A 14260-nucleotide genomic window follows, 5' to 3' on the forward strand; every position below is an offset into this window, starting at 1 on the left:
ATTTTGCAGATCTGGATTGCAACTACTTAGGGCCAGATGCATTCAGGACTTTCCTTGTTATCTTTTCCTCCTCTGCAGTCCTCTCTCACAGATGCAGGTTTTGGGGCGCAGAGCTGTCAGGGAAAATGAAGTGCAGCTTTAGGACTGTAGGCTAACAGTGAAACCAATGAGTAAAACGAGGAAGAAAAATGCCCATTTCCCTTTCCACCCCAGAATAAAGCCGAACTACTCTTTTCGGTGATGTTTCTTACATTGACAGTGAGTGCTGCCAGCTTTTTCACAGTCCCATGGAATTGCTTTCCTGTGCAATCTGCTCTGAATTCAGTGTTGACACTCTCCTGAGTAGGAGGCTGGACCCTCCCTCAGGGAGGGAACCCCCTGAGGTCTCCTCCAACCCAAATCATTCCACAAATCTGTGATCAACAATCCCTGTGGCTGATACCAGCCAGGACTACAGAGGGCAACAGGCCACCCTCAGCTGGTGACTTCAGAGGCTCTGTGTCCTTCATGCTGGAAAAGATGTGATGGCCATGGCAATGACAGCTGTTCTTTACTGGACAGGTCTGCTCTGGAACCCGGGATGACATTCCAATGGGCACAGAGATGTCCAGGACACTTTTGACAAGGCTAGTGTTAAATATAATAACTTTCAAGCTGGTTTTTTACAGGCAATGGCATTTCAAATCCTTCTCCTACAGAACTGTTATTAAAAGCCATCAAATAATATCTGTAACACTTTCTAGAGAACTAACTGGAGAAAGTGTCATGCTCAGGAGAGAAAACCAATCATGAATATACCAGCTTGGCTGAGAATTTGAGATGTATTTAGGGAGCTATTTTGAGTAATTTACAATGAACGACTTTCCTCAGACTATAAATACAATCTACTCCTTCTCCTTGGGAAAAAAAAGAGAGGTTGTCTTTTTAATTATCACTTTGTAAGCAAAAAGACCAACCAGAAAGACAGTGGGAGGAACAGAGTCAACATGTTTTCCCCCTTGTTACACTCACTGTGATTCTGGGTTTGCTCAAGGAGCATCAAGCAGCTGATTCTCAGACACATCTGCACCATCTCTAAAGCTGCTCAAAAGGCCAATGGGGATGCAATGAGCCTATTATTCCAAAAGCTGTCAATGAACCTGCACAATTAACAGCCATTTCCAATTTATCTTCAGCCAGTTTCTTTGCTGAGGATTTCTGCATTTGTGGTGCTGTAAGCCACAACCACATCATCCCCTTTCAGATTTAGGTACAGAGTAGAAACCCACCAGGTGATGAAATTTGCGGTTTGTCTTTCTGTGACAGAAAAAGTAGAGCTAAATATACGTAAGACTCCCCACTTTTCCCAGTTTAAGTCCATAACAACGGTCATTATCCACACTGTGCCTGCAGGAATTGAGCAGAAGAAAAGCCTGGAAGACAGAACTTACCCGGATCAGCCACAACTTGTTTCTTTTTGCTGTTGGTGACAATCTCATTTTCATTCATCATTCGTACATCCTGGTCCTCCACATGATTGCTGAAAAGATTGAGATCAGCACAACAGCCAAAATAATCAACTTTGTGAAAAGTTATGAGAATCATGGACAAGGTTACCAAAGAAGTGATGTCTGGAGTCCTGGAGGCTGAAGAGCTCCACAGCACAGCCACACTACACAGGATTATCCAGACAGGAAAGGCATTCTGTCCTCATCCACCTGAAGGATTTCTTGCCAGTTTTAATTAGTGGCATTCATTCAGCCACACATTCAAATATAAATATCATATTCACTCTACAATTTTCAAGCCTGCATACACAGCTTGAACCACAAACCAAAGTGAGATTTTAAATCAGAGCTGTACAAAGGGGGTATAAAAAACCTGGTATGGAACTTCCACACTGCTTTGTAATTCTGAAATAGCATTATTTGAAGCTTTTCTGAACTAAACAGAATTCATTTACTGTGACAAGTTTTGCTTGCAGGCTGCTGCAAAATTTTAACCATTTCTTTTTGGGAAAGAAGTAATAACTTCAAAGGTAAATTAAACTAAACTAATTACAGGGGAAAACGTGAGCTGAATTGAAAGGTAAGGAAAACATCACTAATAACATCTCCCTTCCACACAGACAAAACATTTGTGCCTTTGCAACAAAAGAAGTGTATTTTTCTTTCCTCTCCAAATACAGCACAAAATGGGTTTCTACTGAAGAAAAATGTAATGTCTCTCAAACTGTCAGAGTGAATCAGGAGAGCCAATACTGAAGTAACCCAAAACTTACACTATTGATGATAATATCAGACTCAAGTTCAGGTTCATAAAATACTGAACAGTGACATGTGAAACAGAATAGGCCAACATCACAAGCAATAATACCTAAAAGCTCCAGAGCATTTTTAAAATGAAGGGATATTATCCAGCATGTTTTCCATTGCTGCTGGAGTACCCTGTATTTTAGTAGGGTAGGCAGTGGAAAAAAAGAGAAAAGATGATTGCAGACCAGGCTGGGAAGAAAGACCAAGAAAACTCCTGCAGAGAAGTCTGGAAGAGGAGAGGCTCAGCATGTTCTCTACTGGAAAACAGACCATGCAGTGAGTGTGACCCCAAAAACTCCTCTTTAAAGTAGATCAAAGGATGTATGTCTTAAAAATACGAGCAAAGGAAGTCATGTAAAAAAGATCTGTAATTACAGCTGGTGCTTCCCTGCTTCCAATAAAATAATTTTACTCATAGAAAGATCTGAAGCTGAGGAAAGTAAAGGTTGGTTTCCCCTCCTCCTCCTTTTTCTATCCCATTGAAAAATTTCTCAAAACTTTTATTTCCCCAAGGCATTCTCATTTCAGCAACTTTTTCACTTTGAGAAATTGTTCACCTCCAAATTTTACCATGACAACACAGCCACTCATACAAAAACATGAGTCTAACACAATACATCCAAACAATAACAATTTATTTAACCTCTGACAGCACCAGTGGCCAACAGCCAATGCTTTAGGGAAACACAAGAAAACAAACCCTGTAGGCAGATGTGAACTTCTGTCTCTAATCAGGGCATCTTATATTCTTTCTGCTTATTTCTAAATGTTTGAATATTCTTCTGAATGGATCCCACACCATTTTTGCCATACAAAACTCGCCCTTTCTTTCCAAGTGATGCATGTGCAAGACATTCTATTTGTCAGCTGTCCAACATACAAGAAAGTATTCATTTCTATGAGCCTTCATTTTTTTCACTTTTCAATCCCATTTAAAACAAATTATTCTTTCAATCTTTACTTTCCTTGCCAGGGACTGTTTTTTAGACCCTACCAATCCTGACCTTCTAAATGTAAGAGCATTTTTCACTGCATTTCATCACATTCTCCATGAGATTGCCAGCTTAGTGGTTTCAAAGTGTCATTACCCCAAACGCAATTTATTTCTCATTTTAGAAGTTCATTATTTTAGACTGTTTATAAAATAGTAGAGTTCTGGCTCCTTAATTAGCATCTGTGTCAAATCAGAGGAGTTTATTTTCTTTAATTTTGAAGCTTGTTTTTTTCATTAACTTTCTATTTTTTCCCCCTCTATGGAATGTCATTGAGATTTATTAATCCTCCTCTGTGGAAGCCAAACTTTTTTATTTTGTGTTTACAGGCTTTCATGAAAACAGATGTAAATACAGATCAGGAATAAAAAGTAATTTGGTCCTCATATCTAAAAACCTACCTATTCCTCATCAAGTGAGGCCAAGGATGCTCTGGAAGGGGATTTTTCCTCAGCAATACACACATTGCTGGCATCAGTCACATAAAAGCAGCTTTTAAAGCCAAGATTCTTTGTCCCAGCCAAGATCCTCTCACGTACCTGATAACAGTTCTCCTCTCCTGATGGCAAACCCTCTCATCATCCGTGAAGAGGATGGTGTGGTAGGGGACCACGGGATCACACGTGGGGAGGATGCCTGACACCACATGGCTCACCATGTCCAGAATCCCATTGTACACAAGCAAATCATCTACCAGAAGCTAAAAATATTGAAGAAATCAACAAAAAATCCATCTAGAAATCAGGTCTTGCTTTCAGCAGTTGTCTCTAGCAATTAAGTAGAAAGCATTTTGCCCTGTTTGTTTCACAAGTCCGGTTATTAATTTAGCTTTTGTTCCTTAAAACTTCCATTTTTCTCTATTTGCTGCTGGAGTTGGATTTTTTTTTTCCTCCCCAACTTTTTTATCTTCTCACTGATGTTTTTTAATGCAGCTTTCAAGTAGGTAATTAAAAATGTATTTCATGTTTTACATAATTGCCATTCTATTCATTGCAGTGAATCACTCTTAAATCTAGGAATTAATGAATCTCACCTCACTTCAGCTGTCTAAAACTTGGGTTTGTAGTTCAAACTAGTCCTCCAGGCCTACTCTACAGTCAGTGGAAAAAGAGAAGTGTTATCCTGTCTTAAGACAATTATCTAAGAAAAAAATCAGATAAAGTTTTCTTTCCCTGGACAAAAAAAAGGGAGGACAGATGACAGGCATAGATTAGTCATTTTAATACTGAATGCAGAGTTAAATGAGATGAATCCCATCCTTTGAGATCACATGGAATGGCACTTCAGTAAACTGTGAGAACACGTACAGAAATGGAGCTGGCTGACGCACCAGGACATACAAAATGCACAGGAAAATGACTTACACCAAACTCTTTCACACCCCTCTGAGGCGTCTTGGCATAATTCCATAACTTGATCATTGACACCGTAGTAGGTACGTCAAAAATGACATATACCCTATTCACCTGTAAAAGAGAATTCATTTACATTTAACAGCACAAATTCCCAAAAGAAATTAAATTCTCATGCATGTTACATCAAAAGAGGTTCATGTTTAAAGAGATATAGCTGGAGGAGAGGTAACTGATGTTGAGGATGGAAGTTCAGCTATCATCCCTGCTGTAATTCCCAGGTGTTGGCTCTACCCCACAGCTGCGCTCTCAAAAGTACAGAAGATGAGATCTAGACTGTCCTCATCATCCTAGACTGCCTGGAAATTGGAAGAGGGGGAGAGAGACACTTTTAATGAGTATTTCATAAACCAAATACAGACGTGTCCTTAAGGATAAGACAAGCTGGTGCCTCTTCTGTTCTGTTCTATTCTGAATGGAGCCTGAAAGAAAGATGGAGAGACACCATCTACAAGGGTCTGGAGTGCCAGGACAAGGGGGAATGCTTCCCAATGCCAGAGGGCAGGGTTAGATGGGATACTGGGAGGGAATTGTCTCCTGTGAGGGTGGGGAGGCCCTGGGCACAGGGTACCCAGGGAAGCTGTGGCTGCCCCTGGAAGCATCAAAGGCCAGGTTGGACAGGGCTGGGAACAACCTGGTCTAGTGGAAGGGGTCCCTGCCCATGGCAGGGGGTGGCACTGGATGGGCTTTAAGGCCCCTTCCAACCCAAACCAGTCTGTGAGTCAATGATTTTATGATATTCTATTCCATTTCTTTCTACCAAATACGAATGCAATCCACCTTCCTATTGGCAAGACTAAAATTTCCCCTGTATGCTTTAAAGCTATTGCAGAAATGTTGCAATTTCTGTGTGTTATACTACCAGGAATTTAGAGACAATCCTCCAGATGCTTCCTAAACAATTACTGCTTGAGGTATTATTCATTTGCCTTACAGTGACGTTAATGTCAAGATGTTAAGACCAAAGATTAGGCTGCAGGAAACCAATCTTGCCTGTTACAGTTAATTCTATGCTTTTCCTTTCATGAGCCACTATATCAACTTTGGATCAACATAGCTTAAGCTTCATCTTTAGCATCCTCTGAAGTTTTAATCCTTTGATGTACTAGAGAAGATACTGTAGCTTATATTAAATCATTATGCTGGGGTTTTTTAACTGAAGAAAGAAAGCTAGAGTGGATCAATAGAAATGTTTGCATCTGTGATTTTCCACGAGACAACTGGGGCATTGTCTCCAACAACAACTGTTAGTCCCACAGCAAATTATATATTTGATTGAAAATCCATTCAAACAAAAAAATAAAATGACAGTCAGTAACAGGGGAACAAATAATTCAAATTCTGCTTATGTAAGTAAAGAATTTGAAAAACAGGAAATCACTTTTAGAATGAAAAAGGAAAAGGCATCTAGGAAGGAAAAGAAAGGCCATAATATCAATTCCCTTCAAGTTTTTGAACCTCCAACACATCAAAGAGCTACTGCAGCTTTCCAAGCAGCCTGCACTGAGGATGGGAGTGTTCACCAGCCCTGCTTCAGCAGCCCAGCTCCAGAAGCTGAGCATCAATAGGCTGATTGCCTCATCCAGCACCTCCTGGCTGAACAACCATCCCAGGGAAGATGGAGGAGGGAAAAGTACTCTGTGGATCTTACAAAGGTGTAATTTGTTACAGTTCAAGGACAGAAAACGCCATTAAATTGCTTCTGTCTCCTGCATTTCACATTATCAATTTACCCTTTAATGCTGGTATTTTGTGCTCTTCTGCAGTACTTTGGTGTCAGGCAGAACAACACAAAGCAGTGGCTGCACCTCTGAGAGAACTCCAAGGCCTGTTATTTTCCTTTTTCCCAAGTGAAACAGCCTCTGCAAGCATGTCTTTTGTAAGGACATGAGTACACTCAGATGGCTGTCAAATCAATCAGTCATCCTGTTATAATGGATATCTGAGCATCCCATCAAATTGCCAGGATTCAAGATATGGGATCTACACAGTAGGAGCCTCAAGCATTACACAGACTTTCCACTTTCCTAGGAAATGCAAGTGGTCACTATTCTCAAGTATATCTAAAAGCTTTACCTTAATTATAGCCCTGCATTACAACACATAATGATATAAATTAACAATTCCTGGCTTTTAATATTCTAATTAATAACTGCAACATATGGAGCCACGATTTTTCCAACACAGTAAGTGATAACTTACCACATGTCAGGTTTATACTTCGTTTTCTTTTCAAATCCATTCTCTTATAGGAAATAAAAAACACCTTAATTATGTCCATTACAGGCCCCTAAAAAATGTCCTTTCCCAAAACAACATCAGAACTCATCTAAGTTTATCTACTTTTCCTGTTTAGATTTTTGATATCCCATCTATTAAACATGGAACTTCTAAAAGGGCTGAATCACTTGTGGCCTTAGGACATGAAATGCTAAGTCTGCCATCCCTAATCTATAAATTTGAATTCAACACAGATAATGAGATTAAAAAAGAATTTCTCACTGCTGGAAAAACATTCATTGCATTTTGTAGAAATGAACCTAAAAGCACCAGAAAGGTGTTTATTGCACAGAAATCCTTCATCAGTATCGTCGTCACAGTAATTCAAAAACCATCTCTGGAAAATCTTCTGCTGTTGCCCCACGGAGACAGGAGATTACAAACCTGGGAAACCTCCATTGCTGCTGCCTGTGCAGTGCAGAGAGGCTGCACCAAAAACAACTTCTAAAAAGCAGTGATTTAGCATCACTTACTAATATCAAATTTAGCTACAAATTATATATGCTTCCCCCTTCCTCCATGCTTCCAGTTCCATCCACACACAGCACTAAAACAGAATGAAAAGGGAAAATGTACCAAACCAGGAAGAACTGGTGCCAGCCACATGTGTCTGCCATCAGTGGTGTCATTTACTCTGTCAATCAGTTTGTCTGGAGTCCGGATGTCTCCAGATACATCATCTAAAATGTTGACACTATCTGGAAAAGCAGCAATATCTGAAAAAAAACTTTAAGCATAAATAACCCAAAAAGGGATATTTCAGAAACATCATATTTAAAACTTTATGCTCTTCCCAACTCCATGAATGAGTTTCCACCACTACAGCAGTACTCCCAGGATTTCACAGCTGAGGAACTTGGGGGCACATTTTTAAAAGCAGGACAACCCTTAGATATTCTGGCATTCAAATTTATTTTTAAAATAGGAATCAAGTAACTAGCTGCATTTAATTTATTCTCAAATATGTACTTATGACTTCATCAGTAAAGTTCCATTATCATAATAGGCAATTCCCAGCTTTTTGGTGACAAAGTCCCATATTTTTACCATAAACTTGTGAAAATTCCTCATATAAAACATATCTCAAGAAGAGTGTCTTTGCAGGAGGCAGTCATCACTCAGACTAGGTTTTGCTTGAGTTTCTCAAGGTTTGTGGTAAAAATCAGTAACTGTGTAATAAAACCTTTTTTCACTTCTTTGAGAGGGAAAGATTAAACCTCCATTGAACAGACAACCAGATTTTCTCTGTAAGAGAACATTTACATTTAAAACATATATGAATGTTAAAGACATGCAAAGAAACGTGGAGATGAATGGCACTGTCTTCAGAATTATGAATCCTGAGCAATCCAGTTTGAGGGACATTAATTTCCCCTTGTCCTGCTATCTAAAGTCTGTAAGAGTTTATAAAGAATTTAAGGAATGACACAGCAATGCCTCAAGTGTTTAAGAAAAGCTTGCTCCAGATTCAGTAGTGAATTATCACATTAAATACTGCACTAAGACAAATATGCTCTTTTAGGATCCTAATACATCCCATACACAACTGCACAGGCAGAACAAGTGATCATTCAAAACGAGCTGAGGTTTCTTTATCTGGCATTGTTTTGTACTGTAGAGCTGTACCAGGTAAGTTAAAAATCCCTGATTCTTAAAGACAATTTGTTACCACTTCTCAATTTCAAAATGCTTCTTGTCCATTGCAAATGTTTCAAGTTCAAGGTGTATCATACAAATCAAAACAGCACTTGGGAAAAAGCCTTTATTTCACTGAATTCCCTATTTATCAGGCAGTGAGGATCCTTAGAGACAAACGATTCCTGCAGCATTTGTGCTATTTATTCTTTCTAGGGGGCTAAGAATGTTCCTTTCCATGTACCTGAACTATGGGAGTTGTATGTTGGGGTATGAAGCTTTCAGCTCCTAAAAGACTTTAGCTGGTACAGAGCACCAAGTGTAACCCTGATGAACATCAATCTTCCAAACATGCTCTTCATTCCCTGCAAGAGTCAATAAATGCTGCCTTTGTAATACAAAAACAAAAGGGGGGACCTGATGAGATTGACAGCCAGACTGACAGTCTCACAGAATCACACCTGAAACCAGGCAGAATTTACCCGTGAGAATATGACAGTGAAATTTTGCAGCTTCAGTGAAACCCACAGAGAAGGCCAAGAAGATAATCAATGAGAGAAGATGTTCTGGACACCAGGAGAGGGTGTTCTTGTTATGGGACATTGAGAGTGTACAAGGAAGAACTCGTGGATAGTATGTAGCCGTTATACCTTTGCTTGCATAGCTGATTGTTTACTGCCTGAATGGCCATTGTTTGTTAGCCTTGTCATTGTTTGCTAAGCAGCCAATCTCAACAGGCCACAGCCATTGTGAAGAGGTATAAGAAAAGCAGTAGAAAAAATAAAAAATCTTTCTACCTCTCTTGACTATAGATTATGACTAGTGTGGCTTTTATGTCTGCCTCGACAAAGCCACAATGGGAGTTGTATGTTGGGGTATGAAGCTTTCAGCTCCTAAAAGACTTTAGCTGGTACAGAGCACCAAGTATAACCCTGATGAACATCAATCTTCCAAACATGCTTTTCATTCCCTCTGTTGGATATCCAAGGAACACTGAATCAAATTCAAACTCTCAGCCCTGATCTTCATGACTGCATTGGGTGTCTAGAACAGCCTAAATCTCCAGAACGAGAGTTATGAAAAATTTCTTTCTTGAGGCACAATGAAAGATTCCATAAAAAGAAAAAGCACTGAACTCAATGAATTTATAGCTCAGCAAACTTTCTGGTCTTTCCACACCACAGAAGAAATAAATGTCAAGAGCAGAAAATACCACGCCCTTCTTAAGCCTTCCCTTCTCTAACCTTGTCCTGCTTTGTTGGTGCATCCCATTCAGAGAAGAAATGTTCTGGAAGTATATAGAATCCATAAAAACATATGGAAACAAGGTTCATTGCCCAAAGACAGAGAAATAGAAGCAGAGTTAATCACACAGGACCTGGCAATCTGGAAGGGATGCCTTGTGACAAATGCCTGTGCATCAACAGGGCCAGAGGGGCTTGGTGTGCAAAGGATACTGTTTTCAGTCAGTAAGATTTGCTCTCCATGTTCATTGAACAACTCCAGTCCATTTAAACCAATGTAGTAGGGATCACCCCAACTCGTCAGGAGCTGAAACTGGAAAATAACTATAAAAAGCAAAATGCTATTAAGGAAAATATCGATACAGCAGCTTTGTCCTAACAGACAATTTAATCTGCGGTTTGAAAAATAATTGTGCAGCCCATGATGTCAGATGCTCTTATTTGCAGTTCAGGAGAAAAAGCTACCAGGGTATCTGAAAACAGGCCACAGATTCATATCTTATGTTTCATTGATTCATTCTTAAGCTGTACTTTATGGAAGCCTTTCTCATATTCTTGGTAGCTTGTTAACACCTTAAAGCACCAGAAAGTATTGGATTCAAAAAGCTCAGGACTCCTAAGCTTTTGGTATGTAACTCTGAAATACTCTTTATGACAAGGAAGATGACAGGGAAGGATACAACCACAGGGCATTAATGGTGCTTCATAGTCCATACTGGCTTGTTCCAGTGTCCTTGAAGAAGTCCTGCCAAAAAAACCCACGTCAAACCAGGTTTTTTATGTACCCTTGGCTCATTCAGAAAAGAAGATAACAAATCCAAAGAAACAAACCTCCACAAATACCACCCTAACCACTCCACCTGTGATTATGGACCAGACCACCCTCAGACCTCACTAAAATCTGGTTATAGTTAAAACCCAATGAAACTCTGCTCTAAGTGCTCCATGTTTTCTTCCAGGAGCCTCACACAGTCACCTTCCACAGGGAATGTGAAATAACACTAAAACAGTGAAGAGAAATTGTTTGGTTCAGACAACAAAGACATCCGACTTTACCTCCTGTGTACTTTAGGAGCTGGCTGGGGTTGTAGATGGTCAAGAAAGAGAATTTCTTGGGCAAAGTCAAAGTGGCAGTTGCCTGGTCCCTTGCGGATAAGGAAGCCCTCCAGGGGCGAGATGCTGTGCCCATCCAGCATCACATGGACCACCTTAGCCTGGTTTAAAAGAACAAAACATAAGATTACATGACATGACATTACTTAAAATAGATTGCCAACCATTCCATTCACTTCAGTGACTGAAATCATTTCATTCGTTTAGCTGTACTCATTTCATTCCTCTATAGCCCTATACCCTCTATAGCATGACTGCCTAACCCAGCAGATACCAATTGCAATCCATAGTGTCCATGTCATCACTGACATTGATGGGGATGGGAGAGGTGAGGATTTGAGGGGGAAAATACTGAAAAAAAGTACTGACAGATCCTTCCATTACTGCATGTCACTAGATCTCAGGAAACTGAAGCTTCCCTTCTTCACAGAGAGGGTGGTCAAGCATTGGCACAGGCTGTCCAGGGAAGTGGTGGAGATCCCATCTCTGGAGGGATTTAAAAGAGGTGTAGGAGAGGTACCTGGGGACATGGGTTAGTGCTGGCCTTGGCAGTGTGAGGTTTACAGTTTGACATGATCACCTTACAGGTCTTTCCCAACCTAAACAATTCTCTGATTCCTGAGCCTGCAGCAGTATTTACACACATTAAGAGAGGGGGAAGCCTCAGCTTTCAAGTCAGCCCATGTCACAAAGGGGATTTGAGGAGACATCATGCACATGAATGCTCTGCTAAGGCAGCTGTGATTGCCCAGCTCTGGCTGAGGGCACCCTTCCAGAAATCCCACAGCCTGGTGCTCTCTCCAGAGCAGACTTTGGTGTCTGTGTTGCATTTACAGAAGCCTGTAATTCAGCAGTTCTATTTATCTTTGTGGCAGGTGGCACTTGGACTTCTCCAGGATCATGCAAACACATCTGCCAAGCAGTGCTGTGTGTAACCTAAGGGCATATGAATAAAGAAAAGGTACCTGTACCAGACAGAGGCAATTGAGCTGTGGCCACCTCAGAGATGTGAGCACACCTTATCCAGCCTCTGAAGGTTAAAATGAATAGTTCAAGCACATTTATGCAGATGAGGCAAGAGTCCTGGCCCCTTCACCCTCCCCCAGCTCCATATGGAGCTGCATCCATGATCCCAGGCACAGAACAATTCAATCACGCAGCAACAATTCATCACTGCACCTTGCTCTCTAATACATTAAATATAACTTAATGTTCATCACAAGCAGCATCTTTCACTAAGTACCAGTTTGTACTAGACTAGAGGAGAGGCTCAGTTCATTTCCATGAAGATTAATTAGGAGGGAATGTTTGTAGGACTACCAAGTGTGGAGAAATAACTATTTCTGGCTTCATCTTTAATACACTTGGGATCGAAGAAAGGAAATATCTTTTTCATATGAGAAACTCTTCTGCATGCTGCTTTCCAGCTGAATAAGTCTGCCAGGCTAAGGAGAGGAAGTGAGAAATCCACTGAAATACACTTTCCTAAACGGAAACTCATAGTGAATGGGAAGTCTGGAGAGTCAGAGATGAAATCTTACCTATTATACCACAGCTGCTTATATTTATGTGCCCTTTACAGCCCTCATTTCTAAGTAATTCTCATCATCTGAGGAGGCACTCAGCCGTCACATATTGCATTTTACAAATCGCATAACAAAGCTCTCACAAGGTGATTTTTCACAGAGCTGCAAATAGCACCCGAGTCTTCATTCTGACAGTCACTGCCATTACCCTCTCACACTAAGCTGTGAATAGAATCCCCCAGCCTGCAGCTGCCTAACAAATCATTCCATCTCACACCCAGGGACTGCTCCCTAGAAGGAGCAGCAATACTTCAAGAGACAGATGTCAGGATGCCCTGGGTTTACAGCCTAAAACCCCCTTTCCTGTGGCCCAGCAGACTTGCATCTTTTGTTTTCCAAATAATTTATTTTATCCTTCTACAAGACTGCAGGTATGGGCTCCTCCTTTAGATGGTACCCACTAACCCTTATGGGACTTCCAGTATTCATGCAGGTAGACACCTGTATCAGAATCACTTTTTTTTTTTCCTACCTAGACGAGTAAACTGCTGGAAATACACATTTCTTCCTTTTTTTCTTGGTTTGGCCTCCAGAGACTAAATTCCATGTTAGATTTTAGAGATTTAACAAGCACTGCTCAGCAACAACTAAAATATCAGTTAAATTACCAACATTATTTTCACCCTAAATCTAAAACACAGCTCCTGGGAAGAAAATTAACTCTATCCCAGCTGAAATCAGGACATAAATGTCATTAAAAGGGAGTATATTTAGGTGGTAATGCTCAAAATGCTCCAGAACCCTCCTGTGTGTCAAATGTGCTGGGCTAATGCGATGGTGCAAAAAATCAGGGGCCCTGTGTTAAAATCTCTGAGTCAGCTGGGATTAATTGAAAGATCTTATGCTCTGGCCCTCTGGAAGTCTTTAGCACCACCAACCCCCATGCTGATATTGAAGGATGCCAGGCAGTGTTCATACTACAGCAATTCTTGGAAGGTAAATTGACATAAAGACACAGTCAGGCAACTTTGCCACTGTCATGCCCAATCCCAGGGATGATCCAGGCCTCCAACTTCAGTTCTAGAGGTTTTTCCAGAACTTTGCTGATCCTTTTTGTCCTGTCTCTCTCCAGTTTAATATGTGCCAACACTTTTATTCTTATTTATTGGCTGAATTTGGACTTCAAGAATGCAACAGTTGATTTTGGCATGGAAAATCTGGGAACAAGTGGATTCCTAAACTTTCTGTGCAATGAACAGCAATCTCTGGTTCATCATCATTATCGTTATCATTAAGTGTTATCATTACATGTGTAAGTACAGCAGGGAAAGGAGGGACAGCCAAACTCAGAGTGAAAAGGTGTAAAATTATCTCCATCAGGTGTCAATTGTCAATTCCAACAATTCATCATGAAAAAAATATAAACCAGGCAATCTGCAAAAAGAAGAGAGGATTTAAGTTATACAATTTTAGCTAAATTATTTTAGCCAAACTGCTGGAAGGTGGCAGGTTTCCCTAATAAATGTTAAAATTTCAAAAGACTCTTCCTGGAAAAGGCAGTACTGAGTGACCTTCTGAACCTGAACTAAACAGAATTTCTTTGGAAGTTTTCCTCATATCACTCCCTGCATTTCAGGAAATACAGAATCATATGGCAGGTCTATATACAAGATACTGAGAGGATACCACTTCAGAATCATATATCCTGAAAATAATATGTACTACTGCATGTGTCTCCTAGAAAAATCAGCTGTGAAGATTTCT

At 40.3% G+C, this 14260-nt stretch overlaps 1 protein-coding gene across 2 annotated transcripts in view; it reads right to left on the reverse strand.

Moving 5' to 3' along the window:
- Positions 1-14260, reverse strand: part of KIAA0556 (KIAA0556 ortholog) — a 70427-nt gene that overhangs the window by 14294 nt on the left and 41873 nt on the right. For both annotated transcript variants that reach the window (XM_017741246.1, XM_017741245.1), the window contains exons 19-26: positions 10914-11071; positions 10538-10602; positions 10071-10181; positions 7555-7694; positions 4651-4752; positions 3826-3986; positions 1431-1519; positions 1-113 (exon numbers count right to left, since the gene is read on the reverse strand). In XM_017741246.1, the coding sequence (XP_017596735.1) occupies positions 58-113; positions 1431-1519; positions 3826-3986; positions 4651-4752; positions 7555-7694; positions 10071-10181; positions 10538-10602; positions 10914-11071 (882 nt within the window). In that variant the 3' untranslated portion in view covers positions 1-57. The remainder of the gene's footprint in view (positions 114-1430; positions 1520-3825; positions 3987-4650; positions 4753-7554; positions 7695-10070; positions 10182-10537; positions 10603-10913; positions 11072-14260) is intronic.

Source organism: Corvus brachyrhynchos, unplaced genomic scaffold (assembly GCF_000691975.1).
Source record: "Corvus brachyrhynchos isolate BGI_N302 unplaced genomic scaffold, ASM69197v1 scaffold58, whole genome shotgun sequence".
Classification (NCBI taxonomy): domain Eukaryota; kingdom Metazoa; phylum Chordata; class Aves; order Passeriformes; family Corvidae; genus Corvus; species Corvus brachyrhynchos.